The 15,503-nt window shown below is 51.0% G+C and overlaps 2 protein-coding genes across 3 annotated transcripts in view; one reads left to right on the top strand and one right to left on the bottom strand.

Annotated features, from left to right (window-relative positions):
* The window catches only part of GAREML (GRB2 associated, regulator of MAPK1-like), a 16,605-nt gene extending 12,055 nt beyond the window's left edge, over positions 1-4,550 (top strand). The window contains exons 4-5 of the mRNA XM_005874897.2: positions 1,463-1,632; positions 2,171-4,550. Coding sequence (XP_005874959.1) covers positions 1,463-1,632; positions 2,171-3,203 — 1,203 coding nt within the window. The 3' untranslated portion in view covers positions 3,204-4,550. The remainder of the gene's footprint in view (positions 1-1,462; positions 1,633-2,170) is intronic.
* Positions 4,551-6,008: 1,458 nt separating this feature from the next.
* Positions 6,009-15,503, bottom strand: part of HADHA (hydroxyacyl-CoA dehydrogenase/3-ketoacyl-CoA thiolase/enoyl-CoA hydratase (trifunctional protein), alpha subunit) — a 30,289-nt gene continuing 20,794 nt past the window's right edge. For both annotated transcript variants that reach the window (XM_005874891.2, XM_005874890.2), the window contains exons 13-20: positions 13,472-13,643; positions 10,996-11,082; positions 9,409-9,549; positions 8,933-9,001; positions 8,037-8,232; positions 7,235-7,349; positions 6,575-6,720; positions 6,009-6,487 (exon numbers count right to left, since the gene is read on the bottom strand). In XM_005874891.2, the coding sequence (XP_005874953.1) occupies positions 6,345-6,487; positions 6,575-6,720; positions 7,235-7,349; positions 8,037-8,232; positions 8,933-9,001; positions 9,409-9,549; positions 10,996-11,082; positions 13,472-13,643 (1,069 nt within the window). In that variant the 3' untranslated portion in view covers positions 6,009-6,344. The remainder of the gene's footprint in view (positions 6,488-6,574; positions 6,721-7,234; positions 7,350-8,036; positions 8,233-8,932; positions 9,002-9,408; positions 9,550-10,995; positions 11,083-13,471; positions 13,644-15,503) is intronic.

Here is a 15,503-nt window from a genome sequence, read left to right as displayed (position 1 = left end):
CGCCGCCGCCTCCCGTCCCTCCCAAGTCCGAAGCTGTGAGTGGCAGGCGGGGGGCGCTGAGCTCTGTCGCTCTGGCCTCCAGGGAGGGGCCAGCCAGGGGGCTCCGCTTGGGCCTTCAAAGCAAATCCTCCTGGGTGGCCAGCTCTTGGAGTGTGGGACAGAGGGTGGCCGGTGCGTGGGGAAAGGGTGGCAAGAGCATTTGTACTTGGGGACACCAGGGACGGTGGCCTGGGGGCCGTGGGACAAAGATGCCAGTAGGTCTCCAGCCACAGACAACTTGCGGAGAGTCTAGCACAGCGTGACCCAGACGGTTTCACGGAACAGTCTTTGAAGTTGCCCAGTGAAAAGCAGGTTCCATGGTGACATGAGTTTAGAAAACGTGTGTAGGACCTCCAGCCCTCCACTCCTCTCCACTTTGGAGTTACAGCGACTGGAACATTAAGGCTCTGAGAAGACCTGCGCTAAGGAAACCTGCTTATCTGTATTTAACGCAGAATTTCCCAACTTACTTGTGCGCAGAATATGGACAACGCCTATGAACACCCCATGGAGGCCACTTTGAGTATTTGACCTATGAGTACGAGATGCAGACGGCAGATACTTTACAGACACTTTAATCTCCTCCCACAATGCCTCTTCCCTCTTTTTTCCTTTTTGTGTGTGGAGGGAATGTCTATTTTTCTGATTTTTAAAAATTTTTTGTTTTTTATTGATTTCAGAGAGAGGAAAGGAGAGAGAGATTGAAACATCAATGATGAGAGAGAATCATTGATTGGCTGCCTCCTGCACACCCCCTACTGGGGATTGAGCCCACAACCTGGGCATGTGCCCTTGACCAGAATCGAACCCGGGACCCTTCAGTCCGCAAGCCGATGCTCTATCCATTGAGCCAAACCAGATAGGGCTCTGATTTTTTTTTTTTTTAAGAGTAAGACAGGGCTCTACTTTTTAAAAAAAATATTTTTATTGATTTCAGAGAGGAAGAGAGAGGAAGGGAGAGAGAGATAGAAACATCAATGATGAGAGAGAACCATTGATCGGCTGCCTCCTGCACACCCCACATTGGAAATGGAGCCGGCAATCCGGGCATGCGCCCTTGACGGAATCGAACCTGGGACCCTTCAGTCTGTAGGCTGATGCTCCATCCATTGAGCCAAGCCAGCGAGGGCTTTCTGATTGTTTTTTTAATCTACTTTTCTATATTCTTTTTCTGACATCCTTTATAGATTTCCAAGGCAGTAGAAGACTGTGTATGTTGTGGGCTCTTGAGAAGTGAAACAGGCTGGAGAGAGGAGGAGGGGTGGGGTGGGTAGGGTAGGTGGCTGGTGGAGGAGGTGGGGCGTGAGGCCAGGCAGCCTCTTGGCAAAGTGGGGCAAAGAGTCTCAGAGTTAGTTGTTCGGGAAGAGAAAGAAGGAGGTCAGCTGCCTGGGGACGGAGGTGGAGTCATGCCCTCTGCTTGCAGGTGAAGGAGGAGTGCCGGCTTCTCAACGCCCCGCCCGTGCCTCCCCGGGGTGGCAATGGCAGCGGCTGGCTCCCTGGCAGCCCCCCAGTGCCCCCACGCTTCCCCAAGCTGCAGCCTGTCCACTCGCCCAGCTCCAGCCTCTCCTACTACTCCTCTGGCCTGCAGGATGGGTGAGCCCCTTTCCGCTCCTGGCCCCGGTTCTCCTGTGGTGGGTTGAGGCAGGGGAAAGAGGAAGGGAGTCCAGGCTGAGGAAGGGAAGACTGCAGGCTGCGGGTTCAAAGGGTGCAGGTCCTTGAGCAGTGCTGGGGGGGAGGACACTCGGTGGGGGGCCGGGGCCCAGTCACTGCTCTCCACGGTCCTGCTTCAGTTGGCTGCTTTCCTAAATGTGAGGATTGGACGGGAACATTGCGCTGGTTCCTTCCAGGCGGGGACTCTGCCCCAGGATGAAGTGTTCCCTGCTATTTAAAATTTTTTCCGTAATTCAGTTTCATTGACTTTTTCCTGGGGTTGGGGATGCCTGAAGAAAGAATGAAGCAACCCCAGAGGTCCCGGGCCTTGAGGGCTGGGGTACGGGCCTGTGTTGCCGAGATCGGAGTGGCGGCCTCTGTGGCCAGCAGAGTGGGGGTTTGCAGGGCCATGGGTGTGACCTGTCGTGTTTCCCTCTTGCTCTGTCTTACCCTCCGTATGTGTCTGTCTCTCTGCCCACAGGACGGGTTCCCGCAGTGGCAGTGGCTCCCCGTCACCAGATGCCTACTCCCTCTATTGCTACCCGTGCACCTGGGGAGACTGCAAAGTGGGCGAGTCCTCTAGCCGCCCGCCACCGCCGGGACCCCTGCCCTCCACCACGCAGCCCAGCCAGGCCCCACGGGCCCTCGCAGAGCCCCTGAGCAGTCGAGCTGCCTCCCTCTTGGGGGCTGACACCCCTGTCAAGACCTACCACGGCTGCCCGCCACCACTTCTCAAGCCCTCTCACCCCCAGAAACGCTTTGCTCCGTTTGGAGCCCTCAACCCCTTTTCCGGGCCTGCCTACTCCTCAGGCCCTTCAGCGGCCCCCTCTTCGGGGCCCACGACCGTCTCGGCCACCCTGGCTACCTCCAGCCCTGCGTGCTCCCCAGGCCCAGGCTCCCCAGGCCCGGCCTATTCGGCTGCACCCACCTCCTCCTGTCCCACCTCCTCCTCCTCCTCCTCTGAGTGGCAGGAATCGGCCCTGGAGCCCTTTGATCCCTTTGAGCTGGGGCAGGGTGGTTCTCCAGAGCCGGAGTTGCTGCGCTGTCAGGAGCCCAGAGCTGTGGGGGTACCTGGGCCTGGACCCCGCCTTTCACCTCTTGGACCCCCCAAGGCCTTTGAGCCTGAAGGGTTAGTGCTACGGCAGGTCCCCACTCCACTGTCACCAGCGGCCCCGAAGGGGCCCAAGGCAGGTGGAGCACGCCTCCTTCTCACCCAAGGGCGCCTGGAAGGGCCTCCTGCCAGTCCCCGGGAGGGCGTCACAGGCTGGGGAGGCCGGGAGGCCTCCTGGCAGCCCCCCGCCGACCTGTCTGCGCTCTCTCTGGAGGAGGTCTCTCGCAGTCTGCGTTTCATCGGGCTCTCCGAGGACGTGGTGAGCTTCTTTGCCCGAGAACGTATTGATGGCAGTATCTTTGTGCAGCTCAGTGAGGACATCCTGGCTGACGACTTCCACCTCACCAAGCTTCAGGTCAAGAAGATCATGCAGTTCATCAAAGGCTGGCGGCCCAAGATCTGACCTTCCCAGCTTGTAGCTGCGCGACCGGAAGGCTGGCACAAAGGCCCGAGGCCAGCCACGGTCTGCAGGGGACAGTGCTGCCTGTGAGGGTGCCAGGTAGCCACTCTGTGAATCCAGGGGAGCCACACTTGGAAACGGGGTCCTCTGGGACCAGATCCCTGCATGGGGACGGCTTGCCTTGGAGTGTGCAGAGCACGTGGGGAGAGGAGCAGAGGCCCCCGGCCACCTGCACCTGGTGAGGCACTGGCTGTGACTCCCATGGTGGGGTCAAAAGCTGGCCTCATGGTGACCTAACACCGTCCCACACTCTGAAGATCTTCACAGACAACTCGCACTTCTCCAGTTTGTAGGTGCCGGTTAGCAGGAAGGGAGTCCGTAATTTAAGCACAAATCCCCCAAGTGCCCTCTCTCCTCTGTGCTCTGGGGGCTTTTGGCCTAAGCTGCCCCAGGGTCGGGGTGCCAATTTCAGGACCTCTGCGCTGCGATGCCCTTCCCTCCCCCCCTCTGCTGCACCTTGAGTAGGTCCCTGGCCCTGAGCACAAGTGTATCCAGTACAAGCCCGTGCCTTTCACCTCGGAGCCCCACTCCGGGTTCTGGTTCGCGGGCGCTGACTTTGGAAGAGCACAGCGCTGCTGTTAATGGACGTAGCTCATTAGGGAGGCAGGTGCCTACGGACGCCCTGGGTTCTCCTGAGCTCAGTGCAACTAGCCCTCATCCTGCCAGAGTGGGTCCAGTCTGCGAAGACTCTGACTCCTTGGAAGAGCAGGCTGATTGGTCGGCTGCTCCTTGGTTCTGACAAGTGGCTTTCAATCACTCCCACCTGCACTGGTCTCCTGCCTCCATCACTTGACCCTGGCAAACACCTGGTGTCCTTCCCTGGGTTCCTGTCAATAGTCGCAGGTGGGATGGGTGGGAGGCAGCACAGTGGCTTGGGAAGACCTGCCCTTGCTCACGTGCTTTCGGACAGGCCTTTGGGCCCTGGATCTCGAGCATGGTGGTCCGTGGCACCCAGGGCAGGTTGGTCGTTGTGTGCAACTGCCCGTCCCCCATGCTCTTCCCGTCTCACCTGCCCAGACCACATTACTTCTCATGCTCACGAGGGCCAGGCCCCAGAGGTACCAGCCTTCTGCCTTACCCAGCCGACCTAGATATTTATTTCCTGCCTTGAGAATAGCAAAGCCATGCTGGTGCCTGTGCCCCATGCAGGCCTCCTCAGCTCTGAGGGAAGGGAGTCAGGAAACAGCACAGAGACCGATGCAGAGACAGTTGGTTTCCTTGCTGATCAGGTAACGAATCCCCGAGGACTCGTGAAATAAACGCTAGACGCTGAGGACAGTGCCGGTGCAACTCCGCTGTCGGGTGTTTTCTTCCCGTGAAGGAATGGTGGGCATGCCCCGCAGGAGAGGACTTGGGATGGTGTGCCTGCAGCCCATCCACGTGTCCCCAGAAAAGGCTGGTAGTGCTGCCCGATTCCCTGCAAAAACCCCTCACAGCCCCTGCCCTAAAGAACTTTTCAGCTCCCACAGCTGTTCCAACGGAATTCACACCTACCTGGTGCTGTTCAGTGGAAGGACCAGACTGCAAAGCTCCATGCCACCAGCCCGGGCCCAGGTTCAACTTCCTGCGCTGGCAGACCGCCTGCCTTGAGGCGCTCAGAGCCCCATGTTCTAAAGCCTGTTTTCTTTTTTTTTTAAAGGTGTTTTTATTGATATCAGAGAGGGAGAGGCAGATAGAAACATCAGTGATGAGAGAGAATCATTGATCGACTGCCTTCTGCACACCCCCTACTGGGGATTGAGCCTGCAACCCGGGCATGTGCCCTTGACTAGAATCGAACCCGGGACCCTTCAGTCCACAGGCTGATGCTCTATCCACTGAGCCAAACCAGCTAGGGCCTGAAGCCTGTTAATGGCTGTGGTGCAAGGATCAGTTCTCTACCTGCGGACTGGTCATCTGAAAACCCCAACTCAGAGACGACTTGGTTTTAGAGCCTGGCTTCCTAGCAACCAACTGTCAGTATTTAGTAGAGCCAGAGTTAAGGTCCTTGCCTGGCAGTCCCAACAACAGAACTGGTCCAGGCAATGTCTGAAGTACTTATTGCACTCAAACTGGCACAGAGGCAGGAGGAACTGGTAACTTCTCAAAGTTGAGAAGGCGCAGTGATGGGACATGAATGATTCCGCACACACTCAGCGTGGATCCTTCTGCCAGAACGAGACTGGGCGGCCCTGCTTCTGTCAGAACATGAGTGTAGGAACTTCCCACAGCAGAGGGCAGGGCGTAGGGGAGGAGAGGAGGGTCTCGCAGAGTGGAGGAGGTGGTAGGCTGACTCAGCATCCCCTGTACTACTCACACGTGCAGGCATTTCCCATGCTGAGGTGCAGCTGAGAGGTGCAGGAATCAGTGACCAGGAAAATGTGATCTCTGATTAATGCCAACCTTCTCACAAACACCCTGAGAAGCATGTGTGAATGTGTCACACCAAGAAAAAACTGGGTAAAACTGCAACGAGGAAATGCAGTCTAGGGAGAGTTTGTTTTATCCTGGTCCTCCATACCTGGTCAGTCAGGGCCACTTCCCGCTGTAAGCAGAAGCCCAGCCAAAGCATTTAAATAGTCAGGTTTGAAAGGCTTTAGCCTCAGAAAGTCCCACCCTCTATATCCCAGTCTCTCTCTCTCTTCAGGTGCTGCTCAGAACTCAACATTCTTACCCCAAAGCATAGGGCTTTCTCCCAGCCCACTCCTTGAAGGAGGGGTTTAAACCAGAAGGGCAAAGACAGTAGAAAAAGGAACAAGCAGGCAGGGAGGCTGATAAATAAGTTTGGTTTTTATTATCCTGTGTTTGGCTGAGTGTGTGACTGCCCTCGCCACCACTGGCTTCCTGGGAGGAACGCTGCCACTTTGGGTCTTTGGGCTCATAGATTCGTGAGCACAGTGGGTTCCACCTTCCAACAGGAAGTGCAAACACAGCCAGACTTCACCGGGAGGAAGAGACAGTCTTAGCCGAAGGCACTTTAATCAAGGCACACACCCAATGCCAGTGTTTGTCTTCCCTCCGGTTACGGATAAATCTAGGTGCCACTCTGTTGGAGACCAGCACTGCGGCAGGTGGGTTAGTGGGGAGCGAGCAGGTGTGGGCTGCTCACTGGTAAAACTTCTTGTTAGCGCTAGCCTGGTCGATAAGCAGCTGGCATGGGGTGAACTGTTTCCCGTAGGCAGCCTCGTACCTCTTGAGCCGGTCCACTATCTTCTGAGCACCATACAGATCCACGAAGCGGAAGGGCCCTGAGGGGGAAGCAGGACTTTGTTGAAGGAGACAGCCATACGAGCTCTAAGATAAAGCAAGCTACCTCCCCAACCTCCAAGGCCCACCTCCAAGACAGGGGGGGAAGCCGAGTCCAAAGACCGCTCCGATGTCTCCCTCTGCAGGTGTGGCCAAGATCTCTTCCTGCAGGCACATGGCGGCCTCATTCACGAACCTCGACACCAGGCGGTACTGGATGTCTTCGTCTGAGGAGCTGCCAACAGGGAGGGACATTCAGGCAGAGGAGAGGAGGAGGGGAGGGTTGCAGGAGCCACATAGGGGTGAGAACCCGCCTCCAACTCTAGAGAAGGTGCTGCCAGGAGGCCAGCCTTTCCCGGGAAAAAGAGTGGGTAGAGCTACTTGCCCTGATTAACCAGAAACAGCACCTAGAACAGGGTCTGCAACAGACTAGATAAGCACCTCTAGGTATCAGCAATGGTCAATTACAAATGATACTAAAGGGGCCTGGGACAATGGTCTTTCTAGCTGCTCTCTGGGACCTTCCGAGGGAAGGCTGGAGCAGGGGTCTACCAAGGCTCGGCGGCAGTTCTCCCCTGATGCGGGCAGAGAATGAGGTGGCGTGCAGAAGGCCAAAGTACAGAGCACTGTGCCAGCATCGGGGGTGTTCTTGGTCAGGCACCGTGATCATAACAGAGACGGAAGAGGGGCTGAGAAGCTTTGGCTGATGAGGAACGTTTCCATGCCATAAGCCACTCAAATTGACTTACACTTCAGGCTTAGGAGACACCTGCAGGCCTGCCAAAACACTATCCATTTCAGAATTCAAATCCTTACTCTTCACACCCTCCTTGTAGACATAAAAGCCCTTCCCAGACTTGCGACCTAGAAGAAGCAGGAAAAGGTAGAGTTAAAATTCTTAGAACCCGGGCCTGAGAAATCACTTCCCTTCCTGCTGGTCTGCGGTAAAGCTCCCGCCTCTCCTGCCTCTCGCCTGTGTTTCCGAGTTTTGGATCTAGCTAACCCTAGACATCTGGTGTTTGTCAGAAAGCTCACAGAGCAGGAAGAGAGGTCTTAGGGTTTGGACATCTTTGTATCTGTATGGGAAAGGCCAGCTGGGTGAGTTTTAATGCCCAGATGTGCAACACCAGGACCTGGGATGCCCAGGTCCTGGCACTGCTTTTGCTGCTTTTTGCTGCTACTTTCAAAAGAGAAAGCCACCTCTCTGGGGGCCTCAACTGTACACTCTGTAGGTAGAGCTACTTTCTCCACACAGGTGGCCAGCAGCATGGTAATGCAGGTCACAGATGTCCGAGGCCTTGGGCAGGATGAAAATACTCGTCGATCTGGCGTAACTGGGGCCAGGAAGTGGCGGAGCTTCAGAAGGCCAGGGCTTTACCTTTTGTCCATAATCCACAGGCCCACACTAAGGAGAGGTTGTCATGCAGTCATTTTTGAAATTCCCTATGATACCAGGAAACACACACGGGCCTTCTGTAACTCCTTGGTCTCCAGAAGCTGTTCGGAACTTGTGACTGATGGAGCTCGTTGTGTTTCTTTGAGGATACTCACCCAGGAAGCCCTTGGCCACCATCTGTTTCAGCAGCTCCAGGCTTCCACCTGCAAACCTCTCCCCAAAGGCTTTGCCTAGGTCTTCTGCTACGTGTTTTGCTACATCAACACCAACTTCATCCACCAGTGTGGCAGCACCCACAGGAAAGCCAAAGCCTGTGGTCAGGGAATCCAGCTTCTTAGGGCCAACTCCTTCCTGAATGGGAAGGAAAGCAGAGACCTCAGGGGAAGGCCATCCCTGGTCCCCCACACGGGCTCCCTGTGCAACAGCCACTTCTCTTCTGGCTGCCACCTGGCCAGGCCCAGGACTGGGACTGTTTCAGTCAGGGAAACACGAGGTTTGGGAGTCACACAGGCAAAAAGTCTGAGCCTTCCCTAACCTTTAAGGAAGTCTAGAGATGAAAGGTATTCATTTCCTTGTCTGCAATTCTGAATCTCAATAACCAGAAGATTCCATGGCAGACAGGGCTGGTTCCCAGGACTGAGAGGAGAGAGAGTCCAAGAAGCAGTGCTGCAGAGCCCCGGGATCCTGTGTCTAAGTGCCTGTGAATGACCTGTAGGGCCACCGGGGGGATTGGCTTGCACAGAAGCAGACACAACACCAATCAGACCATGCAGGCTCTGTCCTGGATGGCCCCTGCTGCTAAGGGGATGCAGAAACAGCACAGAAGAGCATGCTGGGAGGCCTGTGGACTAAGGGAGCAGAGAGAGGCTAAGGGAGCAGAGCCTATGGCTCCCCACCCCCGTGCAGAAAGGGATGCCACGAAAGGGCCTTCTTGGAGAAGAGTCAGGGGTAGTGCATTAGAAGGAAGCTTCTCCTCATCCTGACATCAGCGGTTCGGGGGACTGGTTTAAGGAGTGGGAGAGGCCTCAAACATTCCGAGAGCAATACCAACCTGGAGAATTCTGATGACTTCAGACATCATGGGTGCGAGACACCTTGTGGTATAGAAGCCAGGTCCATCCTGCCAAGGGGGAGAACATGAACTCGGGGCCCCTCTGTTGCAGATACCACCCGAGTCTGAAAGCAGCCTCCCTTTCCCAGGTATCATTTCAGAGTTCAAGGTGATCATAACCTCAATCAGAATCCTTAAAATGAAATGGCAAGGGAAGCCACAGCCAGGAGCAGCAGGGCTGGAATCCAAGAGCACAGCATGTGGTTTCGTGGCCACCTGAAAGGCTGGGAACCTGCCACGTCCCAGACTTGCCCCACTCCAACCCTGACTCAGTGGTACAGTCAACACCACTATCCATACTGTACACAATCAAGGGGAAGTCCTATCAAAAGGAACGAGTTATAAATAAGCCTGGAGGTATGAGGAGTCTTAATAAAACTTATCCAAGTCTGCTGCTCTGTTCCACAGCTCCTTACCTTAACCACAATGATGACCTTCCCCTGCTTGAGACCAACTGCTACAGCGGACGCAGTCGTGTCCTTAGACGTCTTCTCGGTTGTGATAATCTCCAGCAGCTGCATCTTGTCCACAGGAGAGAAGTAGTGCATGCCAATCACCTGGCAAGGGGAACAAAAAGCCAACAGGTTTCATGCTGAGGAGGAAACTTCGCAGCTTCTCTTTTCGCCGGGAAGCACCGGAAAGAAAAGCGGCTGTGATCCAGGAGCACTGCTTGGCAGAGTCAAGTGGTTTGGTCCATGGTTCTTTGATCAAAAGTTCAGTATGTTCAGAGAGAGCTTACTGGATCCTCTTCCATCTGCTTCTAGGGCTTTTCACTGAGGGCAATTGGTCCTACCAACAACTGGTACCAAAATCATGGCTAAAGGCCAAATGAGATTTATCAGGGAAGAATGGAGGGTCCACTTGTATTAATGCTGACGGTTTAGGTGAGAGGGTCTACTTTTTGTGGGGGGAGAAGGGACAGACAGGACGCCAGTTCTGGGCAAACTGAGATGGTTGGTCCCTCTGGCCTTACTTGCATATGAATGACATCAGGTGATGAGAGCTATCTGAGATCCTGCAGGCTAGACTGCAAAGCGCGATGCTTGCTCCTCTCCACTGGGGAGAACGAGAGGTGGCAGCAAAGGAACAAGAGGGCTCCTCTGCTGACTTTAAATGCTGTGGAGTTGCTCTGCGTGTGGTGACAATGCCAGACTGTCCACCTGCCTTTACACTGTGTTGTGTCTTCCCTTAGTGTCACACTATCAGCTGCCACTTCTCCCTGTGACTTTTTCCTGCCATCACTGAGCCTGCCTCTATCCGGCCCTAATCTGCTGTGTGCTAGGAAATTAGCAAACTATTAGAAAAGGAATAAAGAGGCTTTTGTGTTTTTAGTACATGGATAATGTGTTAGCCTTTCAAATCCTTCAAGTCTTTTCCACTTCCTGCCTACTTTTGGCTGGTTCTGGTTGGATGAGGCCAACTGGGTCCTCCTAAGAGGGGAGGTGTTTCATTTATCCTTGAGTGTTTTCACTTTCCCTTGATTTTACTCTGGTGGATAGCAGAAGCCCAAAGATCAATCTGTGGTCCTCATTTCAAATCGCTGAAAGTCCTTCCACACCCACCCCTTTCATGTCCTGGGTCGAAGATCTAAGTAACCCCCACAGATAGAGACATCCTACCACACCCCTGATCCTCATTTCTGAGTCTGGAACTGGAACCAAACCTGTTCTGGACAGTCAGTCACCAGAGTCTGCTATGCAGATGAAGTGATATTTTGGAGCATCCCTTCTTGGGCCTATTTTTCAATACCTAATTGTAATAAAGGTGGGTTTCATAGTCTGAACCTGAATAATTATACCCATGAGGATGCAAATCACCTATAGAAGCATTTTTAGTTGTACTTTACTTGTTCCTGCATAACACACTGGTCATAGTACTAGCTTTTTTGTGCCCAGTTTTGAGGAATACGTTGTCAGCCCCACCCACTTCATAATCCACACCAGTCCCTTCTCAATGAGTCTGAGGCTGTAAGACATTTCAGGGTTTTTCTCTTCAAAATTTACCTTCTCAGGTCTTTTGCTGACAGAAGCAATTTCATTGATTGGGAGAGCCGATGTGTTACTGGCAAAAACACAATGAGCTGGAATCACCTGCAGGGGAAAAGCATTGAAGAATGTGTCACGTGGGCCTGGGAGGTGACTGGAGTCCAAAGTCAAGTAATGAGTGACACTCGGGCCCAGCCCATCCTCTCACCCAGAACTCGCAGCCTGCAGAGACACACTGGCCTGACATTTACGACTTCCTAGGGCATGTGTTGAGGAATGTGTCGGCCTTGTTCTCTTTTCCATTCAGCCTTCCAGTTACGGCCCATCCTAAGGTCACCTAATCCTAACCTGGAGACTACACCCCAACAGTTACGTAAATAAGACACTTCAGATAAACACTGAAAAAAGGTGACCTTGAATCAAAACTCAGTCATTTCAATATCCAGCATGGGTGTCAGTCCTCTTCTTGTTTGGATCTTCACTCAAGTCTGAAAGCTTATGACACTCCCACCCTTCACCTTTATAAGAATAAGCCATAAAGTGCATGCCTACCTCATTTTATACTCTGCTACTAAAACGTGATACACCACTATAATTATATCTACAGTACATGAATACTATTAACTATCAGCTTTATCAACCTGCAGAACAGTCTATAATGTAGACCCTTCTCAGCATTCTGTCCATGATCCCAAATTATTCATGTTTGTATTCAGATGCCGGGATGAAAACATGGAAAGCACAGCTGTGGCATTTGTGCAAATCTGGGACAGGCAGAAGCCCAACATCAAAGATGAAAATCGAGGTTCAAGATATATTCAACACACTGAAAGCTGAGTGTAAAACAAGATAAATTATAATGGGGATAAAGTATTGCATTAAGATTTTTTAAAAAGGGAAAAAAAGAACTAAACGGGCACCTGATGAACAAGACCTGAATTGGCAGTGATCCCCTGATAAAGATCCCAGGATTTTAGTTCATCAAAAGTATAATGTGAGTTGACAGCAGAGCACGACTGTAAGAAAGCTACCGCAGTCTCCACTTACAATACGGCGGTACAGTGTCTAACGCTGGTGGCAAAATTCTTCATGAAGAACAAACCAATGTCTCCAAAGATGGCTGGCAAGAGCTTCTCCCCTCTTGTACATGTCCGCTGGTCCTCCCACCCAGGAGAAGAGTCTATTTCCCTCCCCTGAAGCTGAGCTGGCCTGTGACTTGCTTTGACCAATGGAATGCAGCAGCAGTGACTGCCAGTTCCAGGCCTAGCCTTAAGCCCAGTGGCTTCTGCGTTTGCTCTCTTGGAAGGCAGCAGCCATGCTGTAGAGAAGTTCTGGCTGGACTGCTAAGTGAGGGAGGCCACCAGCAGAGGGAGGCCACTGGGAGGCGCTCCAACCAAGCTTTCCGCTGAATGCAGTCATGAGTGACGCTGAGTGAAACCACATGGTTAAGGACCAGCCGCCTCTAGGAAGCCCTATCCAAACTGAAGAACTGTGAATTGTTTTCACGTAGTTTGTCATATGGCAACAGAGCACTGAGACATGATGAAGATACTAAAGGGGACAATCAAGACAGTGAGAAGTTTGGAGAGAAGGATTGTGAAGAATGTCAACGGAGTGGGTTTAGACGGTCATCTAAGAGTAATGCTCACTACTCAAAACACCTAGAGTGTTGTCAAGTCAGCACCATTTTATTTATATCATTTATTAGCCCACGTTCTGTTTGTCTAACTGTAGGCTAGTCTAGGCATCACCTCTATCTCATGCCTGGATTACTGCCATTTCTTCTTTTCTGGGCTCTTTCTTTATATTACAAGTACTTGTTTTGTTTCTGTCATCCCATCTCAAGAACTGTGACATAGAGCATTTGGGATAAAGACCAAAGCAGCCCAGCTGGCATGACTCAGTGGTTGAGCGTTGACCTATGAACCAGGAGGTCACGGTTCAATTCCTGGTCAGGGCACATGCCCAGGTTTCGGGCTCGATCCCCTGTGTGGGGCATGCAGGAGGCAACCGATCAATGCTTCTCTCTCATCATTGATATTTCTATTTCTCTCTCCCTCTCTGAAATCAATAATATATATATATATTTAAAAAAGCAGTATTTCCACAAAGCAGGCATTTGAATCCTGCCTGTTGAAATTGTTTCTCCCTATTTCCTTTGCTGTCTAGACCTGAAGAACTTCTGTTACGGCTTACGGTCAACCCAAAATGGCGAGAAATCTGCCTCTACTCCATGAGGTTATTTGTATGCTTGGGTGACTGAACTCCCATATACGGCTAACAAAACCTGTGCTTAGGATAATAAGCTACTTGATTTTCCTCCCATAGGACTTAGATTTGACATTTACAACATACAGCGTGCATGAGCGCCCATAAAAACTTAGGCTTGGGCTCTTCATAAAAAGAACAATGAGTTTCCTGTAGTTCCTTAAACCCCATATCTGTGTCCTCCACTCACTATACTAGGATTCAAGTACTCAGGCCCCTTACTTACCGCTTCTACTTCCTTCAGTACTTTGTGCTTAAGATTAATGTCCTCAAAAACAGCTTCAATCACCATGTCGGCCTTTTCAAAACCCTGGTAATCAAGCTGCCCAGTCAAGTTGTTGAAAATGAAGTCTCTTTCAAATGATGTTAGAGTTTTCTTCTTCACTTTATCGTTCAGTCTAGAAAAAAAAATTTCTAGTCAAAAGGGAAGAGTAGGAAACTAACATTTATTGACTGTCCATGGGCCAGAGAGTATATTATGTTTTCCACCAACTCTGTGAGGTCTTATTCCCATTTTGAGGGAGCTGACTTGCTCAAAAAGACTCAGAGCGACTTGTGGTCAAAGAGCTAGGTACCAGGGTATCTAGGGCACAAGGATTCAGACAGGTAACCCCCAAGTCCACATTCTTTCTCTTACAAGATGCCTCTCAGAGCCCAATTTACATAAACTGTATCATTCATAAAACAGTTTTGCCATGAGGAGTAAACACAAATACTAGAATGGCAAAACTAAGAGCAGCTCTCAGCCAACCCATGTCCGAGACCATATGGATTTATATTTGCTTAAAAATCATTTGGTTATTCTGTATTTATAATTTTCTAGAGGACAGAGACCAAGAATTATTTCTTATATTCTTAACCAACTTTCCAGTCAATACCTAGTAGCATATTGTATTGATCACATAAAATATTAACCCAAGGTTTCTTCTTTCCCACTGAGAGCTAAAAGGATTTCTGCTACTCAAACATTTATCTGATTATTTTTTACTAGAGGCCTGATGCACGAAATTCGTGCAAGGAGCTAGGCCCTTGCAGCCCCATCTTTGTCGGGAAGGTCGCCTGGAAGGTCGTTTGGCTGTCTAGTCTAATTAGCATATTATACTTTCATTATTATAGATTGCCAAGGAAAACAGGCTCTCTTAGGTTTTCATCTGACTATATTTTCAGAATAAATGACCTAGAGTTTTCCTTTGAATGAAGAATGAAGCTAAAGCCCCTCCACTAATTTCCTTAACCAAAAAGAAAAATTAAAGCCACAAGGTAAGTTCAAAGAAGTATGCAAATCTTAAAAGTATGGGTTCAAACCTCCTGGTTTCTGAAAACCATGTCAGCAAACAATACAACTTGTCAGAGTTCAAGATATATTCAGTTGCTCTAATGCCAATGCCTAGTGAAACTATTTCTGAGGGAGGACAGGATCCATGTAGGTCCCAAGTTAGCAGTCTGGTGAGGGGCATTCACCGGAGCCTGGTGTTTCTAAGGCAAAAGGGAAACCAGGACACCTGGACCCAAAAGAGATCCAGGGAGGAAGCTGTTCTAGAGTAGCAGTTTCTCACTAGGTGACTATGAAATGGTGTGGGGCGCTTGCAGGCTAGTCTAAGAGCGATGCTGATGTCTAGCACACGTGCTTTCTTTTGCTCCAACTCCTTGTTATTTTAAAATAATCTGCCAAAATGATTAAATCTGCCAGGTCCCTGGTAGCAATAGATGAGCTTCTCTGCAGAAAAGGGGTAAAAACATGCTTTAAGCTATCTAATCCACCTGAGAAACAAACAAATGCTCACTCAGCTCAAAGTCACATGCAGGTATTCTAAGTGCAGCCAGCCTGTCCATTACAGTGGAGCAGAGAACTGAGCTGAAACCAATTCCCATCTGGAGAGGCTGCTGCTCCACTATTCCCCTCTGCAAAACAGGCAGCAGGTGTGTGTGGGGAGAGGGTTAGGTGAGCAGAGGGAGAATAATATTTACTCTTTATTAATTCAGAGGTAAGATGGAGACAGTCTTATAAAGCCTCAGACACTGCGGAACCAAATCAATCAACTGCTTCTCCACAGTCACGCCAGTCAACAAGGCTCAAGAGTTCTGGTCCCAGTGCTACCTTCAACGTGCAGTTACTCGCATTTCCTCATTCCTAACCTCAGTTCTCTCCACAAAGACAGTCCATAACAATAAGCTATTACATGGAAACTATCAAATTCACAATTTTCAGTCTGATACCAAAGTACAAAATAAATGTCATTTAAAAATATCTAATAGAT

This window comes from Myotis brandtii, unplaced genomic scaffold (assembly GCF_000412655.1).
Source record: "Myotis brandtii unplaced genomic scaffold, ASM41265v1 scaffold454, whole genome shotgun sequence".
Classification (NCBI taxonomy): domain Eukaryota; kingdom Metazoa; phylum Chordata; class Mammalia; order Chiroptera; family Vespertilionidae; genus Myotis; species Myotis brandtii.
The sequence above is the reverse complement of the archived record's forward strand: the minus strand, read 5'-3'. Positions and strand labels throughout refer to the sequence as shown.